Source organism: Enoplosus armatus, chromosome 24 (assembly GCF_043641665.1).
Source record: "Enoplosus armatus isolate fEnoArm2 chromosome 24, fEnoArm2.hap1, whole genome shotgun sequence".
NCBI lineage: Eukaryota > Metazoa > Chordata > Actinopteri > Centrarchiformes > Enoplosidae > Enoplosus > Enoplosus armatus.
Genome location: NC_092203.1, coordinates 4,798,612 through 4,825,678, shown reverse-complemented (window position 1 = coordinate 4,825,678; position 27,067 = coordinate 4,798,612). Strand labels below are relative to the sequence as shown.

At 42.7% G+C, this 27,067-nt stretch overlaps 1 protein-coding gene across 1 annotated transcript in view; it reads right to left on the bottom strand.

Moving 5' to 3' along the window:
* Positions 1-1,206: 1,206 nt before the first annotated feature.
* The window catches only part of LOC139306986 (FERM and PDZ domain-containing protein 4-like), a 61,992-nt gene continuing 36,131 nt past the window's right edge, over positions 1,207-27,067 (bottom strand). Inside the window, 17 exon segments of the mRNA XM_070930947.1 lie at positions 1,207-2,297; positions 2,332-2,427; positions 2,430-4,595; positions 4,905-5,927; positions 6,503-6,641; positions 6,790-6,972; positions 7,101-7,190; positions 9,474-9,600; positions 10,179-10,315; positions 10,809-10,928; positions 12,170-12,301; positions 13,712-13,819; positions 14,088-14,192; positions 15,223-15,268; positions 16,651-16,753; positions 17,822-17,973; positions 23,012-23,134. Coding sequence (XP_070787048.1) covers positions 1,207-2,297; positions 2,332-2,427; positions 2,430-4,595; positions 4,905-5,927; positions 6,503-6,641; positions 6,790-6,972; positions 7,101-7,190; positions 9,474-9,600; positions 10,179-10,315; positions 10,809-10,928; positions 12,170-12,301; positions 13,712-13,819; positions 14,088-14,192; positions 15,223-15,268; positions 16,651-16,753; positions 17,822-17,973; positions 23,012-23,134 — 5,941 coding nt within the window.

The following is a 27,067-nucleotide window of genomic DNA, read 5'->3' as shown; positions in this document are numbered from 1 at the left end:
AGATGGAATAACACTCAGAACACATCAGTGGTGATTGTATGTTACAGAGAACCATTCAAACCAAAAGACAGGTAAGAAACAAGCATATCTGTAAAATGTTTTTTAATAGGTTGGTGGATTACTGAAAAAAACAGGAATTGAATTTCTTGTCAAGAGACATATCTGCATCTTGATACATAGTGTGTAATAATGAATCATTCAAGCACAAAACTCATTCCAAAACAGATGATAATAAAACACAAAAACGTTAAAATAATTAGATATAATTAACACAGTGGTCAATCTGAAACATATCTTAATAAATTTAAATGTTTTCTAAATGTGTAACATTATAGTATTATTGTAGTTTTAGAGATTTTGTTTTTGGGGGAATAGTTTATTATTTAATGTGTATTATTCTTATCTGAAAATAAACTATGTGGTAAAATACGAAGCAGTGGTAAATGCAGTGCTATTTTAGTGTCCCTTTATTTTCAACATTTCCAACAAATGTTCCAGTCATCTTGCAAAGCAACTGCAAAAACTGTATTGTAATGCAACAGGGTTGAAATCAGTTCACTTTTACACAGTAATTCAGAAATTCAACCTAATATTTATCGTGTGAATAGAATGGACTGGACCAACAGTGACACATTTTTACTTACATTTCTACAGGTAAATTATTTTTATATTATAATTACAATTATAAATATCTTTAGTAAAACTGCACTTCATGAACTGATTGAACTGAAAGTGAATTCACTCCAGCCCTGTACAATATCTGAGCAAAGCTGAATACTCAATGGCTTCTTGAAACTGCTACGGCAAATAATATAATTATATTGTATTTATGTACATTATATACATCTTTTAAATAAGTTACATAATGCACAGGTAAAAGGGTATCTATTAGGTACATATCATATTACAAAGGTCTGTGACAGTATGGCTTTGTAAATATACATTGCAATATTGTCATCAGAAAAAGCAAGTGCAGTCAGATAGGACTGCCTTTCAGCATCTTACTAATTTTTCAGTGTTTATATAACTTTTAATGTTAAGTCTAACTGCAACGAGTCTTACACTTTATTGATTTTGATATGGAGACCGTCCAGATCTTATATGAAAAAAATATGACTCTTCCAGCAGACTCAAAAATAACCAGATGCTTAAAGACAGACTTCTACGGACTGTGTAGGCCACACTATAAAGCATAAGGAGTAGCCTCTACTTGCTAAGCAGTGTTTTAAGGGAGCGGGTGAGTGCGTTAGCAATGGCCGACATGGTACTCGAGTGGCGGACCAGGGCTTTCACGCTGTGCTCCCCTGGTGCTCCCACGGTGGCAGCCTCAGCCGCTTTGAGCAAACAGATATAGTTCATAACAACCTCGTCGACCTTAGCCACAACCTCTCTCTGTTGGTGTGAGGCTGAGGCTCCGAGCCCCCTAACCAGACACATACAAGCTTCGCAGAGACAGCATAGCACCTGGAAGCTGCAAGTTACAGCTAGCAGCATCTCTTCAGGACTACTATGGGCCTGTGCCATCCTCCGGCATGCCCGGCCTAATTCTTTTGACTCAACAGAGAGTAGCTGCTTATACTGGGATACATCCTGGAGAGGCATCTGGGCTCCACGATCGCAGCGACCTACGCTGGATCTCACCAGTGCAATGAGCTCACTGGCATCACGGCGGACATCAGTGAAGCCGGAAGGGAAGCCATACATACGGTCCTTTAGTGCGTTCATCCGTGCAAGACGGTCACTAAAGCTCATATTATTGAGGACCTCCCCATACAGCTGCTCCTCAGCTGCATCCACTGCTGAGCCATAGGGTAACATGGCTGATCCAGCGCCACCGTCATTATCAATATCCTTCCCACCACGGCTTCGTCTGGGCCTCTCCCACTCAATCTCATCCTCTTCACCCTCACTCTTTCGTTTAAAGAAACAGTAGCTAAAAGGCCCATTGCATCTCCACGGACTGGTGTCCAGTTTTTGAGAGCCCTTCATGTGTTTAGCGTCTTTCTGCAATGGAAATGCCACAGATGCCCTTCTGCTGTCTACCCTACAGCCTGTAGACCAGCATGTGGTGTGGGAAGATACAGAGCCTTGGGAGTAGCTCTTGGAGAGCCGCTTCCTTGTTGGCCTCCGCTGGACTTTGGTCTCACCTTGCTGGGGCACAGATGGTGACATGGGTTGCTGGCTCCGGCTTCGGGTGGGCTTATCAAACAGAACTTCCACACTACCAGAACTGGCAGTCACATTGCTGGAGCTGCGTTTGAGCTCCCGGCCCCGTTGCAAGTTATTGCAGAAGGGATCTGTGTGTGACAGGGTTGGGGTTACAGCCTGAATATGGTTCTGATTCTGCCGGGACTGGATGGAATGGATGGAATCCTGTGTGCATCCTGAGTTGCTGGAGCTAGCGTTGGCTTGCATGGGATGAGGTAACGAAGGAGGAGGAGGTGGTGGGGGAGGTGGTGGAGGAGTTGGAGATTGTAGGTTGGGAGTTGGCGATGCAATGCAAGCCCTAGAGCCAGTAGATGCCTGCCTGCTAAAAGCTGAAGGGTGGTCTCCCCTTCCGAGTGAGATGGTGTTGAGGTCTGCTCGTTGACCACTTACACTAGGGGCAGCAGAGAAACAAAGAGATTCATTAGGACGAGGATGAGGTGACTGACGAACTGCATGCTTTGCCCTTGGGTCTGACCTGAACCAGTCCTCTGTGCTGCCACTAGGTTGGCTTCTTGACCGAGGTGGGAGACGGTGAGTTGTACCCCCAGCCTCACGGTTTCCACCAGTAATGAACCCCCCATCGCGGCTGATACAGCCTTCTCTCTTATACAGTGACAGAAAGTGCTCTGGGTCAATACCACTCCTCTCTAGTTCACTTTCCAGGCCAGAAAAGGAGCTTCTCCTCTCAGCAGTAGCTGGTCTGAAATCTAGACTGTCATTCAGTCTCTGAGCATGCATGTCAGGACTTCTCTTGAGTTTGGCAGGAAGTGTTGCCGAATGGTATGAACGTGGATTTTTATTTGCCAGCTGCATGGTGGCTGCATTAGGGTTTACTAAATTTGGGCTGAGGAATGGGGATGATATGGAGGAAGGCATACATGGGCAGCGAGCAATGGTGTTCCCCCTATTCTTAACCATTTCGACAAGCTGAGGGTTGCTAGTGATAAAGCGCCTGGTGTCCTTTTTCACTGCCCCTCCCATGCCTGCACTGTGCAGCTTCCCTCCCTGATGCATCTGGCTGACAGTTAGATAGTTAATCAGTTGTCTGTAGGCCTCACTGCCTTCCTTCTGGTTCAGCCCCTTAAAACAAGCCTGTTGTTTAGCATGTAGATCATTATGGGGCCTCTTGCTTCCAGTACCTGTGGTCTCTTTATGCTTAGACGGTGTGGCTGAGGAGGGGCGGCCTGGTTCAGCCCCGGCAGCAGGAGGGTGAATGTTGGGCAGCATTTTCCGAAGGAGAGCCGGGTCTGCGTGAGGGTGGAGGTCTTTTCCCTGAGAGCTCTGGCCAGGGATGCCGCGAGGGACTCCAGGTTTGTTATCTTCATAGTTTAGCACCCTGAGTAATGAGGAGGAGGAATTAGAAAGTGGGTGCCTTTGCAAATGGTGGTGTTTTGATTCGACCGCACCAGGGCCAAGTGGTGAGTCATTTGGGGTGGCACAGGCACTACTGTTTGTGCTGCCACCAGCATCCAGTGATGAGCACAGAGAACCCTGTAGTGAACTGTGGGCTTCTCCTTGCAAATTTGAAATTCTTTTCGCTAGATGGTACTCACACAACCGTGCAACACTCTGTTGTCTAGAAATCGGTTGATGGTCACTTTGTATGTCCGATCCCTGGTCTGACCCCCCTGATCTGGATTTTTTGGCTGGGGACAGCAATGATGCTACAACAAGATGTTCATCTTGCTCAACAGCCCCAGCTCCATTATCTGCACCACAGTCCCCCAAATTGACAACATCCAACAGGCGATCAGAGTTGGAGGAAGGAGGGCGGGGAATTCTGGGATGGTCATGGGGGAGGCTGTTCATTCCAAGGCCCTCGGCTGCAGAATTTTCTGCCAAAAAAGAATTCTGTCTTCTTTGACTTTCCCCACGCTCACAGAATGAAGTGCGCTGGTCCAAGTCAAGACGGCTGCGGATCCCACTACTCTCACCTCGATGCCCTTCCCTTGTGCTGAAGGTGTTATACTTCCCACTGGAGTCTGCAGACTTTTTGTGATGCTTGCCTCCTGGTGTGGTGGAACTTGGGCGTTGGAGAGTGGATGAGAGATTAGCCTGGGACCTCACCTCCAAGCTGTCTGGCCCTGATGATGCAGTGTCCAATTGGGGGCTCCGTCTTGGAGGAACTGCTGGAGGCTGAAGGTACTGTGTTGGACTACGGGGTTTCTTCTGTATCGTTCCTCCAGTACCGGGTGAGACGGGGAATTCTGTTTTCTCCTCAAGTAAAGGTTGGTACCCTTCCCTTGTGGCCACCAGAAGACGCATGTGGCTCTCACTGAGCCTGTGTGTAGCAGCTAGTTCAGAGATTTCAGTCATCTCTGAGGAGTTGGTCTCATTGCCAGAATCTGAGGACGACTCTGGGCTAAAGCCTCGAGATGTGTAAACACCTAGAAGATAAGAGATACAAAGTTAAATATGGTAATTTAACTGAAAGTTAACTGCTGTTAAATTAGTACCGAATTTAATAGTGCACAGAGCTATGACCATATCTGTATATTAATGAGAGGGCATATTGTACAAATAGTTTCTGTTCTATTCTGATATCGAACGAGAGAGAGACTGTAGACCGTAGACTGTGACACAGCATTTATTTTGGGTGGTTTACGCTGAGTAAAAAGGTCTTTAAACCAATGCTAAACAAAGACATAAATGATGGTGATCAAACATTACTGTGCTTGCATTAGTATTCAACAGACCTGGGTTGTTACTGTTGGGTGGTGGCGGGGGAGGCCTCTGCTCAGAGACAGACAGAGCCTCCAATGCCTGTAGAGTATTCATGACCGCATTCTCCAGCCTTCTCTCCCCTCCCCTGCTCCCTTCCCCCTCCCCATGTGTTGGAATGGCATCAATTAACGATACTGGGATATCATCATTATCACGTGTGCTTAGTGGCCTTCCCTCGGGTGCTGTGTCCTCATCTGAACTGTCCCGAAAGCCTGGTGGTGGAGCTGCAATTGCAAGGTTGAGCGTCTGCAGCAGCGTGTCGTCTTCGTCATCGTCAACGCCATCGTCTCCCTCAGGAGGAGGCAGTGACGTCAGGTCGATGATGTCGTCAGTAGAACCAGAAAGCGTGAGGAAGGGAGCTTTGCCGGCTGCCGTGGCTAACCCTCCTCCTTGTTTACCACAGTTTTCATCTCCACCTCCTCTGTCATCACCCACTGGTGTCCCCCCTGTGGAGTCTTCTTCACAGGAAGCATCGTCGTCATCCTCTGCATCGTCCGTTGTGTCACGATAAAACAGTTCCCTTAGCAGTGGCTCCTCGCCACCTTCCTCACTTATAATGTTACTATAGACATGCGTCAGACCACTGAACTGAAATGGCACCCTGTCCTGTGCCTGAAAGTCTGTGTTGTTGTGCAAGTATGGCGGTCTGTGCTCAGGTACCTCAGGACTCTCCATCAGTCTTTCATAGCCTAAGTTCTTAGCCTTGTTCAAGGGTGGGTCACCTCCAAAAATAAATGATACTTTGGCGCTCCGAGGTGAGTCTTGAGGTTTGTGTCTGGTAGCGGGTGGAAGAGGAGGGGGCAACGGACTTCTCCGTGTACCAAGGTCTCTGTCAGGGTTTTGGGGTTCATGGAAGTAAGGAGAGACGCTGTTTTCTCTCTGCCCATTGTCTGAATACTCAGAGTCCCTGTTGTAGACCTCTCCCTGGCTGGGCAATGGCTCCTCGTTGTCCCCCAAAGATGTGCTGTATGGCCACTCCAGGACACGATCCTGACCTGCAGACAGCAACAATACAAGGTCTCATTACTTTCTGCCGATTCCATTTTAAAAGGGGCTACTTCCGCTTCACTAAACTTTTGAGTGACTTCATTTAAAAACTTTTGAGATTTCATGCTGCTCTGTAAAGCATAAATTTTTAAGCCATTTAATTCAGGCTAGAGTCTTTTAGAGTTCTTCCAAGATACATATCATCATCAAAACTTGTTTTTACAACATTCACGTAGTAAAACAGTGCTGGAAAAACACACATTTTCTTACCTAAATTTCACTTGTTAGAAGAACTGATTTAAATACTGATTGTAAACTTTGGACTGTGAATTCATCTCATGGGCAAAGGCTTTGTCCAAACATGCCGGATCATCTGCCCTTCAGATTTAATTTTATTATATTTAAAAAACAGCTGAACAAGAGCAAATAGCTTTAATAAAAGAAATACCTACTGCTGCACAGTGTGTTATGCAAGATTGCATTTTTGTATAAATGAGGAGCATAATTTGTGCTTTCATTAATTTCTTTTTAATACATACTATCGTAACCACACACACACACATGCACACATAATTAAACTCACTAGTGTCTTCCTCTCCAGTGCTATTGCAATGGGGCATGCTGAAGATAGATCTCCGTGAGTCCACTAGGAGGCGATAGTAGCCTGCTGTTATACAGGCAAGGTTCATTGCATCACTCGACTCCATGATCAGCGTGATGGGCTGTGAAGAAAAGATGGACAGGAGGAAAGGAAAGAAGGAAGGGTGGAGGGAGGGCGAACAAACAAAAAAGAACGAAAGGAGAAACAACAGATGCTATCATTTGTGTAGGACAAAATAATATTTTGTTCTCAGACAGAAGTGTGCTCACCCTGACATCCAGAACATGCAGCTCCAGTCGGACGTTGGTCTCATCCTCAGTTAGAATCTCGATGCGGTTGACATGGCTGAAGTCAGCCAATAGGGCCACTAGGTTCGTCCGGATGTTGATGACATGACTGATGCCATAACGTGGGCCCACTAACAGCGTCACCTCTGTCTGCTTCTCCCCTTGCTACAGAAAGTAGTGTGTACACATACAACAGTTAAAAGTAATACAAAAACAAATCAGCTATGTCAAACCTTTGTCCTGAAAGATTTTAACAAAAAAAATCAAATCCTTTCCAGAACTAATGGCCTTACCAAAAGTATTGATTTGAACTCCCTCCCTCCATAGAGTCGGAGTTCACTGAGGTACCTCAGGTAATGCACCTTGGCCTGCAAAGCAGTCAGCTGCACAGAGAGAAGTGAAATACATTGGTAAGCATCCAAAAACGAAATCACTTCAACCTGAACAGACGCATTTGTCGTCTAATGTCATGATGTAAATCGCTCTCAAGCCATTTTGATCTGGACGGCTGATTTTCCATTATATCCCATATCATTTAAATCTGACCAAAATGTGGAGAGCTGCTCCACTGCAGTACTCTTTGTGGCTTGCTTGTGTGGATGTGTGCCCCTCGTGCCATTTAGGGTCAATGGGATTTTCAAAATTACTGATGCTTTCACTGCAACGAGATGTTAATTCTTAAATTCTATACAGAGCAGATTACGTGTTTTTTTTTATTTACCCCTTGTTTTATTTATATGCAACTGGCATGTTGAGTGTACCCATATTTCACAATTATGTGTATATGTGTCGTATATCAAGCTGCCTTTATAACCACTAATAATACTCCTCAGACTTTTATGGCACACTATATTTACTGTACGTTCTCCTGATGTTGCACCTAGATTTAAGAATACGTCTAGCCCACAGTATAATCCAGTAATATTTTACCTCTCCATCAGTCTCAGAAACAAAAGGCTAATGGGATGTCTGACCTTGCTAGTTGAAAACCAGACCATCTCCATTAAATCATAATTTTGTTTTTATGAAATTCTTGCTCAGTCTTAACCACCGCCTTCCCACAAAAAACGGAGTGAGCGGCCTCCTTTGGCGAAGGGCTGAGTGATAACTTCAAGTCTGTAATGAGAAAGCTAATTTGGAGTGTCAACGTTTTTGAATTGCATGTCAGTTCATTGGTGCTGCTCGGCTGTGTGTCTCCCTAATGAATAGACTGGATATCGACTGCCACTGTGAATGCAAATGATTAGCCAGCACATCATCCTGCTCGGACTCGGAGGGAAGAGATCAATATTCCTCTCGTATGACTGACATTTGACAGACATTGTACACACATATACACATATATGGAGATCACGTGTGTTTAACTTGAGTTTACATTCCTTCATCCACTACATGAAGCTGTATTAGCTAGATTAAGTTGGACATAGAGCAATCCTAATCCTAATGCTTCACGGCTATATATATATACATCATTTTACTTTCTGTCACTCTTTTAAATACATTAATTCTATACAAATACAAACGCAGACATAGAGAGCTCCGACACACTGAGAGAATTGGGATGTCATATAATGATGGTTATCCTGGAAGAAAAAAGGTTAGACTTCAATCACCAAATTCATTGTCATGCCCAACCTGGATAGCCAAAAGATCTGGCAACTTATTCTACTATTCTACATTTTTCTTATTGTAATACGTCTCCTAAAAAGAGCAAAACCAGCATTGTGTTTTCTCTCAGTACTTTCCTATGTCCCTGCCATGTCTGTGGCACATTTGTTTCTACTGAAGATGTAAATCTTTAAAAATGGGCCAAAAATATATGGTGTCATTTAAAAAAAAAAAAGCCTAAGTAAATTCCTAAAACAGCTGGGCTCTGTAGTTCTTAGAAGTAAAGAGTAATAATATTCAGCGAGGATTAATACGTATTTGGTAGTGAGTATTTATGGCGGCGGGACTTTGTGTGTGGGATCGACTCAAAAAAACTAAACTACAGGGCACATGTCCATCGCAGTGAAGAAGCAACTCACACTCACTCACAACTACAGCACGACCCCGAGTGTAGTGTTGATGGCTTAACATACGCTATGACTTTTTTTGCCTCATCCACAAGCACTTATAATTCAGTTTGGAAGAGTTTGTGTCTCCTCTGGGACTGAAATAGCACCCCTGTATTCTAATTGCCTAACTGAGCTTCACTTGCAGCTAACCTTATTTGCATGACAGCTGGTAGTAAATCACCCGCTGAAGTTAAAACTGTTGCACGGGTTCATTTTGTTTTAGCGTGTGGCTGATTTGTACGAGTCAAAGTAAATATTGGAGTTACAGAATGAACAGACCAGCAGCTGCCTGTATCATTAAAAGAGTTTTGCAAAGAGCTTAAAAGTTCAGCCAAAGTTGGAGCAGCGGCCCCTGACTGGGACATGTGTGTGTGAATATGAATGTCTTATTATGCATTTTGTTTGGTATTCACATTAGCATTCAAGGTCTAGCTCGACAAAGGGTCTTAGGTTGACAAGGGTGAGAACCTTTACAAGGCTGAGCATGGCAGCGGTGCTATTTTAGGATATTGCATCAGAACACAGAGAGACAGTGTGTTTGTGTGTGTGTGTGTGTGTGTGTCAGAAGTTTATTAACAAGGGCAAAGAAAGACAAAGAGAGCTGCTTACTTTTTTCCCTGGAGGCACGAGGTTCTGGTTGGTTTTGAGGATGTGTGTCAGAGCCTTCTTGATGTTTTTCTCCTTCATGCTGGACAGCACGGCGGGGGGCAGGAACAGCGGCAGACCCCACTCCTTTCTGTTGAGAGGAGATCGACTTCAAAGTCATCCTTGGAAAAGAAAAGTGCTGCCACCAGGCCTGGGTTAAATACTTGAAGTCAAAAGCTATAAATTGGATGACGTTAACTCTCAGACTAGCTGTCAGTTACAGGACGGAAGAGCTCTCTCTGCGGAAAGTGGAAAACTGCAAAGAGCTTCCTCAATAGGACCTCATTCAAAAAATGTACAGCTACTGAACTATTTAGGTTTCTGAGCTGAAATATGCCAATAAAAGCACAAAATCTAAAAAGACATGTTGATAATTGTGCATCAAATTTCACTCGTTTGTTTTTTGCATGAAAACTATGGTTTGCAAACGATGTCTCCAACAAAGGAGGGAAAATAGGACAATGAGTTCATCTATCCCTGATAAACTTCTGTAAACCTTCAGAAGTCAGTCTATCATTTATTATTGATGGAGCAGCTCTCGGCTTTACAACAGTTTAACATTACAGATCATGTCTGTGGTGTCAAAAACACGCACATACCCGCAGCTGCATTTACACACACACACACACACACACACACACACACACACACACACACACACAAACTTACTGGATGTATTTGAAGGAGACCTTCTGGCTCTGTCTGGTCGTCATGGTGAGGATGTACATCTGCAGCGCAGCCAATCGCAGCGCAGCATCGTACTTCAGCTCCGGGCCGAACCGCTCCAAGACCACGTCGTTACAACTCTACGGCAAAGCAGAGTTACAGAAAAATCCCAAAGTCAAGCGTTTCAAACAGCCGTGCATCACCGCTGAGCTGACATCAGTTGTTCTCAACCTTTGAGATGTGAGATTCCTTCAAAGGGATACAGCTTCTCGTCCCTGGTGAAGGACTTGGAAACACAAAATAGTGAACTCTGACAAGAAAAGATGATTAGCTTTCTTTCTCTCAGGCTATTTCACTTGACTAATTATCAAAGGACTCCTATGGGGAAGCAGTATTATTTTTTATTTTAGAGAAAAGTACTACTAGAGTGGGTTTATTTGGGGACATTCTGTATCCATCTGAGTAACTTTGTTTGTGACCAAAAATCTTTTCCAAATTTCCAAAATACCTGGTAAATCTTAACGTTGAATTTTACATTAAAATTTCAGGATTTCAGGATTTTATTTTCTTAAGAGTCAACAGGTTAAGTTGGTGTAATAATCAGGGACTTTTAGGACTTTATTTGTGACTCACCTGTACATAGAGGTATTCAAATGCCACAGCGTCTCTCCGGAGCAGCTCCACGGGGTCCCTGGGCACGAAGCTGACTCTAAAGAAACACTTCATCTTGTCAGAGCCAGGCCTCTGGGTCACCTGGGGACATGGGGGTCAAGTCAAGGCAGAAAGTAAACAAAGAGAGAAACAAAAGAGTAAAAATGTCAAAAAATGTCAAAATATTCATAAGCATAATGAGTAACAGTACTTGTGCTCGTGTCAGTCTTATGTTATTATATCTTATTTTAGGTGATGAATTATTACTGATGCATTGACGTGTAGCAGCATTTTAATGTTGTAGCTGGTCCACTGGGAGCTGATTGGAGTTTAATCCTCTGGTTCCAAACCTTTTGGACTTAAAACATAGCAACTTGTCCGTGTGTGACCTCTCCTCACAGGCTTTTAGAGACCTGAAAGGCTGAAACTATCCAGTACTTCACAAAAAAAAGGAATTATTGTATGTATCTAAAAAAATCTGCAAAGTACAATATTTGCCTCTGAAATGTAGTGAAGTAAAAGTATAAACTAGCGTCAAATGGAAATACTCAAGTGAAGTACAAGTACCTCAAACGGATACTTCAGCATAGTTCTTGAGTAAATGCACTTGGTGTGCTCTTAGTGCCATGAGTGCTATTCAAACTTTACAACCTAAAGACATGGTTGCGTAATTCAGCAGCAGTAACCCAGAAAAAAAAAGAACGAACTTGCTTGCGGTGGTTGTCTGCGCATTTGATTCAATTTCTTATTCAAGACAAAACCACAAGACCCAGCATCATCTATTTAAATATTGATTATATTTGATCAATTATTTAACGTGCGAGCGTAGATAGGACGACAGAGTTTATTTTCCAGTTCGAGAACTACCAGCCCTCTCCTATATACCTGTCACCAAGACTGACACTCAGGTGTAGTATATGTTTTCTCAAAGAGGGAAGAGCGACTCTTAAACATTCAGCTGCCATTGTGTGCGCCACGTGCGGAGCTTCGCATCTGAACCGTGTGGTATGAATATTAAAACTGTCCTCTTGTGATCCCGCAACCTCATTAGAATGTAATGGGCACTGTGGGTGAGTGGGTGTGTGTGTGGTGTTTGTGGATTTGTGGGGTATGTGCGCGTGTGTGTGTGTGTGTGTGTGTGTGTGTGTGTGTGGAGGAGGGTAGGTATAATGTGAGCTGTCGCCCCTGCTGTGCCAGTGCTGATAAATGACACTGGGGTCCAAATGCTGCTTGAATACTGAGCAGGAATATGTGTGTGCAAGTGAGTGTGTGTGTGTGTGTGTGTGTGTCATAAAGAAAAGGAGACAAAAAAACAAAGTAAGCGAGGAGGAAACGTCTCCTACCTGAGTAAGCATCTCCTGTTCGTGCAGGAGAAGCAGTTTGCTTCCAGCGCCCTCCGCCCTCTGCTCCAATACGAGGGAGAAGTGCTCGATGCATTTGATTGACAGCTTCTCTTGCAGGGTCAGGATCACGTCCTGAAGAAACACACCACATAAATATTGTATTAGAAGAGTTGCTTACAGTCATGACACATGCTGTTTGTGTGTATTATCATAGAATACTAGAAGTTAGTATACAAGACATCTTGTATCTTGACATGTTGTACCAACTTGAAACGATGCAATACGTCCAACACATCAATCAACTGTTTTGTTTGTTCTCACCACCATCTGCCATTTTGTTTTCTCCATTTCCTTTGCAACACATTGGTGGGACAATAGTGTATATTAATCAATAATGTGTCATTTTGCTGCTTCAAATTAGTATGCAGTATGGACTTTGGTCACAACTATAGAGTTCTATGTGGGGAAATGTATTCGTAATATATAACTATGCATGACCTTTGTTCAAAGTTACAGTATCTGGATTCTGCTCTTGACATTTGCATTCTTCATGCACACAAACAACAAAAACATTTGACTATGAAAAGTTCTTCACCTAAAGAAATCACAAAACGTGAAAATGTGGCAATATAAAAAAGGCTGTGGAGAAAACTCTCAAACTTTGAATATGTCCTCTACTCAGTTGATCATTTCCTGTCAAAACGTGACAGTGTCATCAACAGGCCTGATCACTTACTTTCTTTTTGTAATATATGATTTCTACCCATTCATTTAAAAAAATATATTTATCAATATATAAGTATTTAACTTTTTAAGAAAATAGTAGTATACAAAAGTATCACTTTTGTATCATAACCCCAGTTTTCAATGTTACATTTGATATTTGAATATATTATATTAATATATTGATTTTGATCTATATTTTTGACATTTACAATTTGATTACAATTATGTCAAAGAGTATCTGCTACTATAATCAAATGACCCTTCTTCCTGACTCTAGTTGTGCATAACTGTTGCCATAACTAAGTAGTTTAGTAGCTTAGCTGGCTAGCTTATATTTAATGTAAAAAAACAACAATGCTGAATTCTAATACAGATCATTTTTGGCACACCGAAGAGTATAGGTTCAGATGACCTATGCATCTTAAGAAGAAAAAATTGATTTTAATAATCTAATTATTTACAATCACAGTATTTGCAGTGAATCTGAGAAAAGTAGTGACTCAGCGCTCTTGCTTCCTAAATCCACAGTGGATCACAACTGAATAAAAATCTACAAGTCAAAAAATGAAAATATGCTCTTTGCCACCTCGCCTGAATAAATGAGGTGCTCAAACAAATGGAACTCAAAAAGTGATTGAATTTCATGCTCTATGCGTGTGCTCCAAGACACACTCATTTGCACTCTGAATGAATTTCTTCCTTTGTAATTATAGATGCTGCAGAGACTGCTAATTTTGTCAAGTGTGCCTTAAGGGTTGGAACACACACACACACACACACACACACACACACACACACACACACACACACACACACCTTGATAGAGGTACTGCTGTCGAAGCGAAAAGACTTTGTCTGCCCGTTCTCCAGGTAGACCTTCAGGACATTTGGCATGAACAGAAGAGAATTGTCCTTCACCGGGTTCTGCAAAGGAGCAATATGATCAGGTCTTTTCATTCTGTGCATTTGGGGTCACTTTAACAAGAAGACAGATGAGGTTTAATACGTGAAAGGAATTCAAATGTCATGTCATAACACATTTTTGTGATTGTCTTATCTGTCTGGCATTCACTCAGCTGTCTGTCTTACGTGGTAAGTGGCAACCATCTGATATTGCCTATATAGGTCATAAATAAGAGTGCGTTTGTGTGTGTGTGTTTGTGTGTGTGTTTGTGTGTGTGGTAGAACTGACTGGAACCTGGCCGTTTATAATGACCTCCTCTGCAAAGCGCACTTTGACCGGATTGGACTTGAGCATGGCTTTTTTGGCTGCACTGATGAACGCTGATTTAGGGGACTAAGAGGCAAACGTCCAAAAAGAGAGACATAGAGAGAAAGAGAGAGAGAGAGAGAGAGAGAGAGAGAGAGAGAGGAGGGAAAGAGGAAGAAAGAGACAGACAGATGGAGGGAGAGAGATAAAGAAGAAGCATAAACACATGCACAAATGAAGAGGGCGGGAAAAAACAGGTTTCTGGCACATTAGCTTTTACACGTAACGTTGGAAAAATCAATAAAACATTAACACAATAACCTCTAATTTCCTGAAATTGTCATCAACCCTGGTGCAACACAACACAAACATAAGAAGAGCAAGGAACAGGATGAGTACATTTAGTTGGAGGAATACAAGGTCATCATTTCATCTCCTTTAAATGACGAGGCTGGCTTTTTTCCAACATTTTTATTGTTAATCCCATGAAAAGACCAAAACCAGCAATGCGTTAATGCATCTCTCTCTGCTTTCCGACTTCCCTTCCTTGTCTGTCACACTCAACCCACATTTTCACCTGCTGGCCTTGGTCTTTTCATGGGATATGTTGGCAATAAGAAAAACATAGAATATCAGCAGCCTTATCCTTTAAATGCAGGGCAGAGTTTCAACTGAGAGAAAATTGGAGGTGCAAGCCACAAATCTATACCTCCCCAAATATGATGTCAAGGGCTGACAAGGTCCTTCATGGAGCTGAATTTACTTTTCAAGAGAAAGGTTATGAGAATTCAGAGGGATGCTAGCTCTGACAACATCCCTGGCATGAAACAGTCATCAAGGCCAAGTTCTTGTTTTCGATAAATATATAATGATAACAATTATTGTGACAAAATGTGACCTGCAGCAGCCTGTATGGTGAATGAAAGGAGCATAAGAGGTTTACAGGGCCTAGATAAACGCAACAGGGAACAAAACATTGTATTCAGAGCAACAACACACACATACAGTTCCTCTTTTCTTGGATTTCAAATGTCATTTTAGCCCTTTTTTGATAAATACATCTGATGCATGCAATGTTTTGATGTGCTCCAAGAATGATCAGTGCTGATCTACTCACGGGATACGGTTGGACAACAGTCAACATGATGGATTCTTTGCAGCTCCTGAAGCGGGAAGACAGCGAAGCACAGAGTCAACAAAATCATCAGACGACAACAATCACAGCCAACAACGACGGCAGATAAGCAACAGGAGCTTGATTAGCTTGGCTGAAATGGAATGAGATGCCTCTGGCAATCACCACTTCCAAGTAGACGCAGTTACAACCAGAAGCACACACACACACACACACACACACACACACACATACACACACACACACACACACACACACACACACACACACACACACACACACACACACACACACACACACACACACACATACACTCATTAGTTTCCCATTTAAAAAACATCTGACAGTATTTCTTGTGAACAAAAACATGACAGTCACGGTAAGCTGAGGGCACTGAAATAGCAATAAGCTTTTAATTTTTCTTCCTTGTTATTAATTCTGAATATTCATTTTTCTGAGTGTTAAGAGATGACAGCTATGTTTGTTGTGATTAGCAGAACTTGCATTATGCAGATGGGTGTAAAGCATGACTAATATTTGGCAAGCACCTCATTTCACATAGTTTTGCAAAATTAAGGATGTGATTTTAAAATAATTATTAAATTAATGATAATGACTGGTTTACATGTCTTCACAATGACAACATTCAATATTACAGCCTGTGTATTAGAATAATAAGGTCATTTACTGTAATATTACATGGGCTTTTAAGGCAATGTAGTAGATTATGTTTCAAAACTGAACAGGCCTCTGCATCAAGCATTGGATTTATTGCTTATGACAGTTTATTTATTCTCCCTCACCGTGTATGCAGCCATCTAGTCATGCAGATAGTTAATACAAAGAAGGCGAACGGAATTTGGTTTGTGGCGCTCACATCATTAAAGAAGACAGAGACGTCTCTTTCCAGGAACAGTGTCCTGATTACTGTGGTTAATCCACAGATCTCACTGTCAGCCATTTCCATAGGCACGATTTCTTCCATGACAGGTAGTTTGACGGAAACTGTTTATAGGACGGTCTGTGGATTATCCAGAATAGCCGTAAAAGAGATGTTGCTGTTGAATTTTTTATGTCATTTTTTTTACTGCTGTGAGCACAACAAATGAGTTCCACTCTCCACCACTGCATTAGAGTGGAGGCGGAAAGCTCAGAGAGGGATTCCTCAAAATCTGGACTAATAAAACCCAAACTATATGCCTGACTGGATACCTCTTGAGCAGCACAACAATATGTTGTTCTGTAACTGTCCCTTTAAGTTTTAGATTATCAATAACCGTCAGTACAGGGTTTGGGTGAGGGATTTTGGTATTTCTGTCGAAAATCCACCCCCTGATTAATCTGAACTGAACTATCCCAGCTTTGATTCTGAAAAAGGTCACAGTGTTTTCACAAGGTTCTTGTATCCACCTGACGAGGTCGATGACTCGTTCTCTAGGAGCCGAGCTGACGGGTTCATCGTTGATCATGATAATCTCATCGCCTGGCAACAGCTTGCCTTCTGATGGACCACCTGCATACACACACACACACACACACACACACACACACACACACACAAACAAACAAGCCATAGCTGATGACACCACAAGTAAAGAGTTTCGGTCTGTCAGCCAAAGATTGTCAATTAGTGAAGAGACAATCCTCGGCTAGAAGCTGAATGGTGTGTCCGTCTCCTGGCACATGTCTTAGGTGTGAGCATTAATAAACTGCAGCGTCCTTCAGCAGCATATATATTGCTTTCCTTGGCCAACAAGTCGAAATAGAATATTCATTATCTCAGTTGTCTGCTTGGTATTCAGCGCTGATTGATTATTGAGATGCCTAATCACTGTTTGCGTCTGTGCAGCCACTGGAGCTGACGGTCTGATAGGAGTCCGTAAGCAGTGGTTTGGCTGTAATTTGGCAATCAGCCAATCAACCAAAATAAACAATACTTCCAGTGAAAACCATTAATTTGTGTTCATTTTCTTTCTTGCATGGGGTCAATACTACTTACTCGTGCAATCATAGTCTGGAGAAGGCAACAGTCTGCATGGTTTCCTTCTAAACAATCATTACAGCAACTGTTTGCACTGATTAGCACTCTTCAAACAGTAAGGAGGAACTAATGAAATCATTGAATTTCTGTACTGTGCTAGCACCGCCGGAGGCATCAGGGTTTGTTTTTATTAAGTTATTTTATTCTGTCTGTTTTTCTTGTCACATTATATCATCCCACCAAGGAGTTTGTAGTGTAGGCATTGCATGCTACTCGTCTTGCTGTCAATCATCTGACACCCACAGGAGTGAATGGACTTCTGAAATAATCCCTCATGTTGTTTTAAAAACCATGTGTTATTCAGCCAAAACAAAACAGCCCCCATTCAGTCTTTCATATACTGTTGTATTACTGTCATACTTCAGTCCAGTCCTTTAGATTTAGGTTTTGAAACGTGATAGGAACAGGGAACAAATGCTGCTAAAATTGTGACTGCAACGCTGAGGAAATAAATATTCTTGTGAAATGACTTGAATGAACTCAAGTACTTCAGCCCTGTATGAGGGAAGACGCTGTTATCCAGCAGAGCACAACGCCTACCTGGCGTGACAGAGCGGACCACCACCGGTTTCTCACTGCCTGCCACAAAGCCGAAGCCCAGGACAGGGTCCCGTCTCATCTCCACCAGGCGAGGGGCGGGGGGGACCCCATCCAGGTGGACCTCCTCCAGGGAGCTGCTCTGGGACACTTGGCTGGAAAACACAGGAGAGGAGGAACGTGGTGACTAAGAGTTTAAGTTCAACCGAAATCTCAAGGGAACAAGGACATTATACAATTCACTTACAGTTCAGACAATTTGCTGACCTAACCCAGAGTGAAGTAACATGAGTCAGCAAATAGTTTCACTTCAAGAAGGCATGTAGCTGGTAATAACTGTCACAGGGACTAAACGTGTCCTGCTTGTTAAAGGAGGGTCTCGATACAGTGCAGATTAAAGTTCAATCAATGCATTCTCAGTAGGAATACGTTTTAGCTATGAACAATAACGTTGAACTTAGAATGAGTGATTTGAGTTATCCGATCAGCTGTTCATAAATCAGAGCCTTGGCTCAGGTTTGGTCATTAGCACAACCTTTTATGCTTAAGAGCCGCTTATAAAAGAGAGCACAGGTCCTGCATTCATAAAATGCCTCGGATTTGCAATCTGGAACCAATTTGCCTCCTACATCCACATAAAAGTCTGCGGACTATTCCAAATAAAAGAGTACTGATCATTTAATCAAGTCACAGTTATTCATTTTTAATGTGCAAAGGACTTGTTCATCTATTTTTATATGTGCTGTATAAAGATCTGTTCTCTTCTTTACTGCTGCTGTTGATCACTGTTATTATTATCAAAATATATGACCCAACTGTTCCTAACCCAACGCTTTTTCAATAAAGTTTCATTGTTTCTGTTGGCAGCTTATTTCCATTGATCTGAGCTTTCCTAAATGTTTTGGAAATGGCGTTACACCGTAGTAAATATAACTATAAATCTAACACAAACACAGTTAAACAGTATAAGGATGGATTCAACAGTGCATTTGTCTGCTTTAACATGAGCTGCAAATGCTGGCATGTCTTGGTAACTAGCTTACTACCTACCCCAGCCTTGTGTCAGTGACAGGACATACACTGTGCAGTGTTTTCCCACTGTGCTACTATATCACATTGTGGGATAACATCTCTGTCCTCTGCTCTTTATTGGATTTGGTGAAAACACGCTGTTTGAAGATAAAAACAAGTATGTAGGCTATAAGCAGCCAACCAGTATTATTTAGTATTTCCTTATTTCCGAGTCTTCTACATGGATCATAAACTGGTGAGGATGTGAACTTTTTACCTGGGACATGCAGCTTTAGCTCCAATCTTAATTAGCACAATACCTAATTCCCTGAGCCTCAGCCGAGAAACCTTTTACAGGGTTCTCGTTTTAAACAAGTCGCTGGAAACCTTAAAAAGTCGACCAGAGACTGTGTTTTCAACAAACTCATGGTGCTAACGTTATCTTAATCAGCTATCCCGCGACAGATGATAAACTCGCCACTGTCAGTTGTCATTTCAGTTGGCACGACTACCTGAAAAGATCCATTGCTTCACAAATGACTGTGTCACTGTTACTTTGAGTGATTAATCTGGCACATAGGTAAACTGCATGTGTGCCACCTGAGAACAGAAAGCTTGACAAGTTGAGCAACAGGCTTAGAAAATGGTGAAATGAAAGAACGTTTTTTTTGTAATTTGCTTTGTAATAGTTTGATGTACCTCACCCCACCTTTTGTCTATGTGGTTGTGTGTCACAAACCCCTTGAAGCTCCAGGTTTTTCAGTCTTATTTAGGTGGATAAAGTGTTATCAATGGTGATGCACGGCCAGAGCAAGAAAGCAAAAGGTTTGAGCAAAAGTGACAGCATATACTTACATATAGGTTAACATTGGTGAAATTTCACAGTGTCCTTTTCTTTGCCTTATTGCAAGTCACTCAGGATGAGAGCACCACTAAAATGTAAAAGTGCCATATTAAATGAAACCTTCCCGCTTGCTGAACCTCGGACGTCTGTCTCAGCCGGGACACTGAGAATGCAGAGTGCCTGTTAATTAAGAGGTGATATACGCTTTCAGGGGGTTAACTCGCTCTCTCTCTCTCACTGTCTCTACGTCTTCCTCCCTCCCTCTTTCGCAGCTTAAAAAGCTCCCTTGGCAGCCATTGCTTCCTCTCTGCCCATTAAGTCCAGTACAGGGTGTCTATTGTTACCTGGCCAACGTCCATTCCATCTTTGTCTGCCTCTACTGTCCATACAGCAGAGCATATGAATGTCCTGCCTCATCCGTCCTAACCTTGACACAGTCACAGATGTTCACTGTTTGCAAATGCTGCTGAAATTGTGTGCAACTAACCAAGATTGACTGATGATTTTGCATGAGCAGTGTGGCTTCACCCATGGATATGGATATCTAGTTATTAGAAGACATATATACCTGCAGCTTTGCCTAAATCTGCCCTGATTATGAAGCATGTTCCAGCCATACGGGATGCGACTTTATCCCCAACCAATCCGGACCAGTCTCAATCTCTGCCCCACCTCCAATCTCCTTTCCCTCTTGCGCTTTCTCATTCTCGGTCTCATTATCGCATTGATCTGCATTGTACATACGGCGCGGAAACCTCAAGCTAAATCTGTCTGTAATGAAGCATGTTCCAATCTGTGATGCAGGCTCATCTTTCCTGTCAGGGTCAGCGGGGGTTTAATCCCGCAGGAGGGCAGAGCTAGGATGTCGGGGGGTCAGGGGAAAGCTGAATACAAAAGGTCAAATCCTGGTGTTGCTGCCAGTTGTGGAAGAATGCGTAAGGCACGCACATCCCATGCAGTTCACACTGGTGCTGCAGGTTCTCGTCTCGTCTTATTACAGTAACAATTGTCGAGGTAAATCCATGTATCTATACACTACAGTCCTTTATCACAAAGGACTTTAATGGATAACTACCATGAGTCAATAAAGATGTATTACAGTCCAGTGGCACGTTACATTACAAGCTTAATAGACCTAGCTAACCTTGGCTACCTGGCACCATATACTTTAACTGTGCATATAAAAAGGGATGAGCTCTCTGGCCAATCCAGGCACTGTTCAGTGAGAAGGACTGAATTATGGCAATGTTGGATTTGCAGGATATTTGCATGAATGTGACCTTGACTTCTCAGGTATTCAACATTGTTCAGGTAGGCCTATTGAACTTGTCACTCCCCTAATTCGACACTTAGGTGGAGGTGTACATCACTGTCTGGTAGACATCTCCAAGTGGATGTGGCTTGTGGTCATTCAGGGGAAGGGATGCAGTGTAGCGCTGTGGTGACAACAACCACAACATCGGGAGGATTTGCCCCTTCCTCACTAGGAAGATGGACCAGGTCATTCAGGCACTTGTCATCTCCTGTTTGGACTATTGCAACAAGACCCCCCACCAGACCTCTGCAGCTAGCCCGGAATGCCGCTGCCCATCTGGTGCTAAACCTAACCAAGTTTTTCTATACCTCTCAGCCTTTCCATTCACTACTAGCTCACTGTTGCAGCTCATATCCAGCACTGGAAATTCTGCAAATGCGGAAAAATATGCTATGTGTAAATTTGATGTGTCAACTGAGAATAGCCCATAACAAATAACACTATAAAAACAACTGAATTCATCTCATGAACACAGTTATTTTAGAATTTGAATTTAAGACGAGACATACTGTACTGTATGACTTCACCTGTAACGATGGCCATTTTATACACTGTGCAAATGAATACAGCCTAGCTGCTCATATTTCAGGGATTTCAAATACACTGACACTTGAGTGGAGAGTAGCATTCAAAAACCTGCTGGATCATGTTGGGTAAGGCTAGTGGAAGTTATCTGTCCAATATAGTTAAATCAATCATTGGCTTTACTCACTCTCGCTCTCTTTTCTCTTTCTGTCTCTGTCTCGCAGAAATCCAATTGTGATACTCAATCTGTGTCACCTCCTCTAAAGCCAGCAGCTTTTCTCTGGGAACAAAGCCACATAGCCAGAGCTATCTCCCCTGTCATATTTGACTCTCCCGTCGTGAGGAGAGGAGGGGGAGTGGCAAAGAGGGGGTGAAAGGGCAGAAAAGACAAGATATAAAACTAGGTGAGATAGAAGGAAGGGTGAGGAGGGCAAAAAGTCGAAAGGAAAAGGATGGCGGAGAAGTGAAAGTGCAAGAAAAGAAAGAGAAGCAGATGAGTATAAGTGAAGGACACCAACAAAGGAAAGGTACACATATGCATCCATTGTCAATGAATTCAAAGTATAGTTTTAGCATCAGATGATGCACAGATTCATCAAAACACACTATTTATATGGAAACTGATTTCAAATTTCCCAGCCACTAGGTCAGCCAACATGCCATTTTGTCCAGTCCTGGTAGAAAGGGAAGTGATGCCAGGTTATCGACAACATGCAGTATATTAAGTATGCGGAGTGACAAGTCTTGGGTCTTGCAGTCTGGCTTTCATTTTTTGGAGTGTATTTTTGAAGTAATTTTATTCACACTGACAGAGAAATCAGAGATCTGCAGAGAGCCTGTCCCACATTGTTTACACGTAGCTGGATTCATTGTGCATAACGCTCTGCATGCCGAGCCCTCGATGCCAGTCCAACTTGAGGATTTGCATGTTTGCCTGGCTGAAAGTTTCTTCCAGCAGGACAAATTTGCACAGACAACAGGCACCGCACACATGCAGGTAAGATGCAAAATGACCTGAACGATGGAAAATGTTTGTGCACGTGGGGAGGACGTGGCAGACGAAACGACACCCAGGCTCATAAAAGTATTGCTCGTAATTGGACCAGGGTGAGGATTTTGGGAATAGGAAAGTTTTAGGAAAAACTAAAGAAAATCAACGTTTGTCAACTAAATCAACTTTTGAACCCTGCACTGCCACTGCTGCTGCTACTTAGGGCTTCATTCGTACTGTATTTGCACTGATCTTTATTTAGCTCAGCTTGCATTTAGCTCTGACCCATATTCAACACTACATAATGGCTTTGCTTTTCTCCATTCATACTCTACATACTCCATATTTGTCTATTTTTCATGCTTTGTACATATTTTAATATATCCAGTACATATACACACAATCCTCCAGTGGAGCTTCATGATGCAACCATATGCAACTGGAGGAAATCTATAATGATCATCCAATACACATGCATGCTGGTGTTTATGATCATAGTGTACGTACTTGGTGAGGCAGTCCCGTCCCTCCCTGGTGCTGTTCATGCTGTCCCAGCTGTATGGAGGCCCCTGCAGTCCACCCCAGGAGCCTGGGCCAGGGGGCGGCCAGCCCGACATTTTGTTCTTATGGCTGAAAGATAAAGGAGGGGAAAGTCAGCTTTTGATCATCACATATTATCAAAAATATGTTTTTGTCAGTGTGCTGTGGAACAATACATAATTTTTCCTTAAAAAAAGTGAAGTAAATCCACCTCATTCCACAACATGGACCAACGTCTTGAATCATAGCAGACTGAACCTGGTAAGTTGGCTATTTTTTGAGAAAGTGAACAATCAAAGAAAACAAGCATTTAAACAAAACGAAATCCGAAAATCGATAGGAAGGTTTTTATGCAGGGAGATGATCCACAGAGAACAGAACTCATACATAAACATCACAGCACCTGGAGCTACTTATGTCAAGAGTTAAATCGTTTAAGAAAAGAATCAAAGGTGAATTTATAAATCTTTTATTTTCCCTCTCTGGATAAAGACACTCGGAGACTCTGGTTAGATCCCTCTCAGTCCAATTAGTGGGACTTCTTGTCTCTCTCTCTCTCTCGGTGTGTGGCTTGCAGTGTGACATAGCACTGCTTAGTGCAATCGACCGCAGTCAAATGACGGCTCATGTGGTCTGTAGATGGGCCGATCAATGGCTCTGCAAAATTATATGCGCGCAGTGAGGAGAAGCACTGATGTGACAGCTGATTCGATTATTGCTGATTACGCGAACGGTGTCATTGGGGATTTCAGGAGAGTGGGCATGGAGGGAGACAGAGTGGCTCTAATGTGTCACCTCAGCGTGAATTATGCAAAAAGAGTTGATTCCTACAGTGAGAATTGAACAGATCATCCTCCTGAAATCAACTGCGCTTAGTTTAAAGTTCAAGTCTTCAATGGCTCGCACGCTACAGCGACTAATCATGCACAGATCATAAAGCGCCCATCCCAAAAACTCTCCACAGAAATAATCACAAACGCAATAAAATATAATCACGCCGGAGAAATGCCACTGAATTTAAGCATCAGTGCACTTCATTCTCATATTTGATTTACTTTGGAGAACACTTCCTCCCACAGCCATAAACCATGAGGACGAGTTTATTGTCCTGACCTCAAATCTGTGATAGCAAGCTGATGCATAGCTACAGTAACAATGAAAAGATTAACGGCTCTTCACTGCCAAAATTCAGAATACTATTCTGTCACGCAGCATATTCTCCACCGTGTGCTTTACATCAGAAAGACGTCACACATCACAGTCTCAGCCTCAGCTCTCGGGCCTTGACCATTGGAAAGAGTAAAGGCACCAGTTGATCAGTCATAAGCTCGTAAAACTTCTTAAAATAGAAAAATGCGTACTAAAGGAGGACGTCATTGCCATAAGAGTCCAGCCGATCGATTCCCATATCGTGCTGTTGATGGGTTGAATACATCAGTGAGTCATGTCATAGCTTGCGGTGTGTGAAAAAGAAAATTGTCCTTAGATTAAAAGTGCAGAACAGGCTCCACTGGAGGACAGTGAAGCTGCTGGTGAAAGTGTCACACACTCTCAGTCATCCTGCAGATCAGTTGTCATGTAGAAGAAAGCAGTTTACTAATGATATCATAACACCAACTGCAAAGAAAACGAAAACAGCTGATATTCAAGGAATTGATCCATCTCAACAATCTTGGGATTTCCAGTTGAACGCCTCTCGATTCTGCTGCCATCCACGGATTTCAGCTTGTTTTCCTGCTGATCTTCAGTCATCGGAAGGACAAACAGATCCACCGCCACTTCAGAATCCCAATCAGAGGCTCTTGTGCTCAAAAAATACAGAGGCCGCGGCGTTAACGTCTGCGCAGATCTCCAGTGTGTAACCAGACATTCATCTGTGTTTGTCATTGTGCTGCTGCTGAGAGCAGCTTTGGTCCAAACTGAACTAAACTGCCGTGGCCTCGTCTCCTTTATCCCATAATCCCTCTCATCACAGAGAAAACAAATCCACGCCGTGTGTGTGTGTGTGTGTGTGTGTGAGTATGAGTATGAGTATTTGTGTGTGTGTGTGTGTGTGTGTATGAAAGAGAGAGGGAGAGACAGCAGTGTGTGTAGCTGTGCATGTATATGCGAGGATGTGTGTGAGTGTGTGCGTGGAGTAAGAGGATTTTCGGAGAGCAACAACGTGTATGGAAACACCGCTCCATCTCAGAGCTGGAGCCTCACAGCAGGAAGCGGGAGGAGGAAACTGACTCTTAAAGTCCACCTGGGTGACATTAATATTTCACTCTTCACTTTGGGTCTGCCTCTCGCAAAAAAAAAGATGTCTTCTTCTTTTCTTTCTTGGGGCAGAAAAGGGCAAATGATTCTGCCAGAAAGACAGAAATGATAGTTGAGTCAAGCGCATTCCTTTAAGATGGATGCCAGTGTTAGCATGACAGGCTAAATGTGGACGTAATGATGCTAACATGCTCACAATGACGACGCTAACACACCAATGTTCAGCAGGTACAGTTTTCATCCTCTTATTTTAGTGTGTTAGCGTGCTAAAATGTGCAACCAGCTAACCCCACCCATTATATTAAAACCTACTTGACCATTAGCTTGTGGGTGAGTGACACTGCCGTAACTAACTACACTTTATGACCCAATTGTAAATTAAATATGGTGTCTCAGGATGGATATTTTCTTCAGGCCCTTTGCCTCTAAGCTGCTCTCTATCAGTCCCCCCTCCCTTACTGCTTTTGATGCAGAATGTAGGGATTTACATGTGGATTCAAGTTCAAGCAAATTTCTCTAAATGAGAGCACAAACTTAGATAATTGTGTTTACCATTCACAACAGTGACAGTCACACTCATTTTACAGCTGCATGTTTAAAAGGGAAACCCTACAAGTAGCACTGACAGCCCCGTCCTCTACCCTTCAGCTGGGATGGTTCAGCTTTTCTTTCTGGCTTCTCTTGGTTTTCTCTCCCTCAGTAGTTTTCTAAAATGTGAATACAAAAGGTTACTGCCTTAAGAATCTCTGTGCACAAACTTATAAACATTGACAGATCACAACACAAAGAAAAGGGAAATGTAACCCCTGCCTTCACATCGTGAAAGTTGTCGATGAACTATGCTGCAGAGTTTTTGTCCGACTGATGTAGCACAAACTTTGTTTGTGTTGACATAAGGCCTTTTCCCCGTTTCCCCCTGTTTGATGCGTTTCGCTTCAACGTACCAGGAATCCAAATATATGCACTCAAAAGAAGTGGCAGGCTCCTTTGTTCTTAGGGTTGCCTTAGCTGAAAAGGACAGTGTATTGACTTCAAAAAGCACTCTTTCAAACTGATCAATTCATGTTCCTCTCAAAAGCAGGGATCAATTTCTCCCAGTCATACCCACTACACAGCTGAAGAGCTAAACTCCTCATTCTTTCCTTGACAATAATATACTGGTGAGAACCATTTTGAAAAGGTGAATTGCTAGTTTCCAATGCTTTTTAAAACTTAGTGCTAGGAGGTAGGGTTTTTTTTAGCAGTATCAGTATTTTGTAATTAGCTGTAAGTAGTATATTTTGTTTCATTTCAGTCTTGTTGACTACATTAGAATCCATGATGCTTGTTTCCTTTGTAAAACGCCCCCTCCCTAACTGATTTGCCATCCTTCAGAGACTGCCATTACAGATATTGATCCGCTCTCTCTCTCTTTTCATAAGGTTGTTTAAAACACTAACAACAAAGACCGGATCACAGTGATGTATAGCACGACAAGGCATAACCTCAGCCACTATGTGCCAATCAGTGCAACTTTCCACCCAATAATATATGTCACCACATCACGAATAACCGCCCATCCTTCTTTAGTAAAAAAAAAGATGGTAGTTACTGGAACTGGTCGGGCTGTCTTTTTGCTGCATCATATGTCAGACCTCCCTATCACAGAAAGAAGTGGAGCCAGCTGGCGCAGACCTCCCTGCTCAGCCACCACATGCTCCAGTCAGCAAGAACACACAGCCCCAAACACTGAGCTCCGGGTGCATCTCAGCAAATGTTTCATTT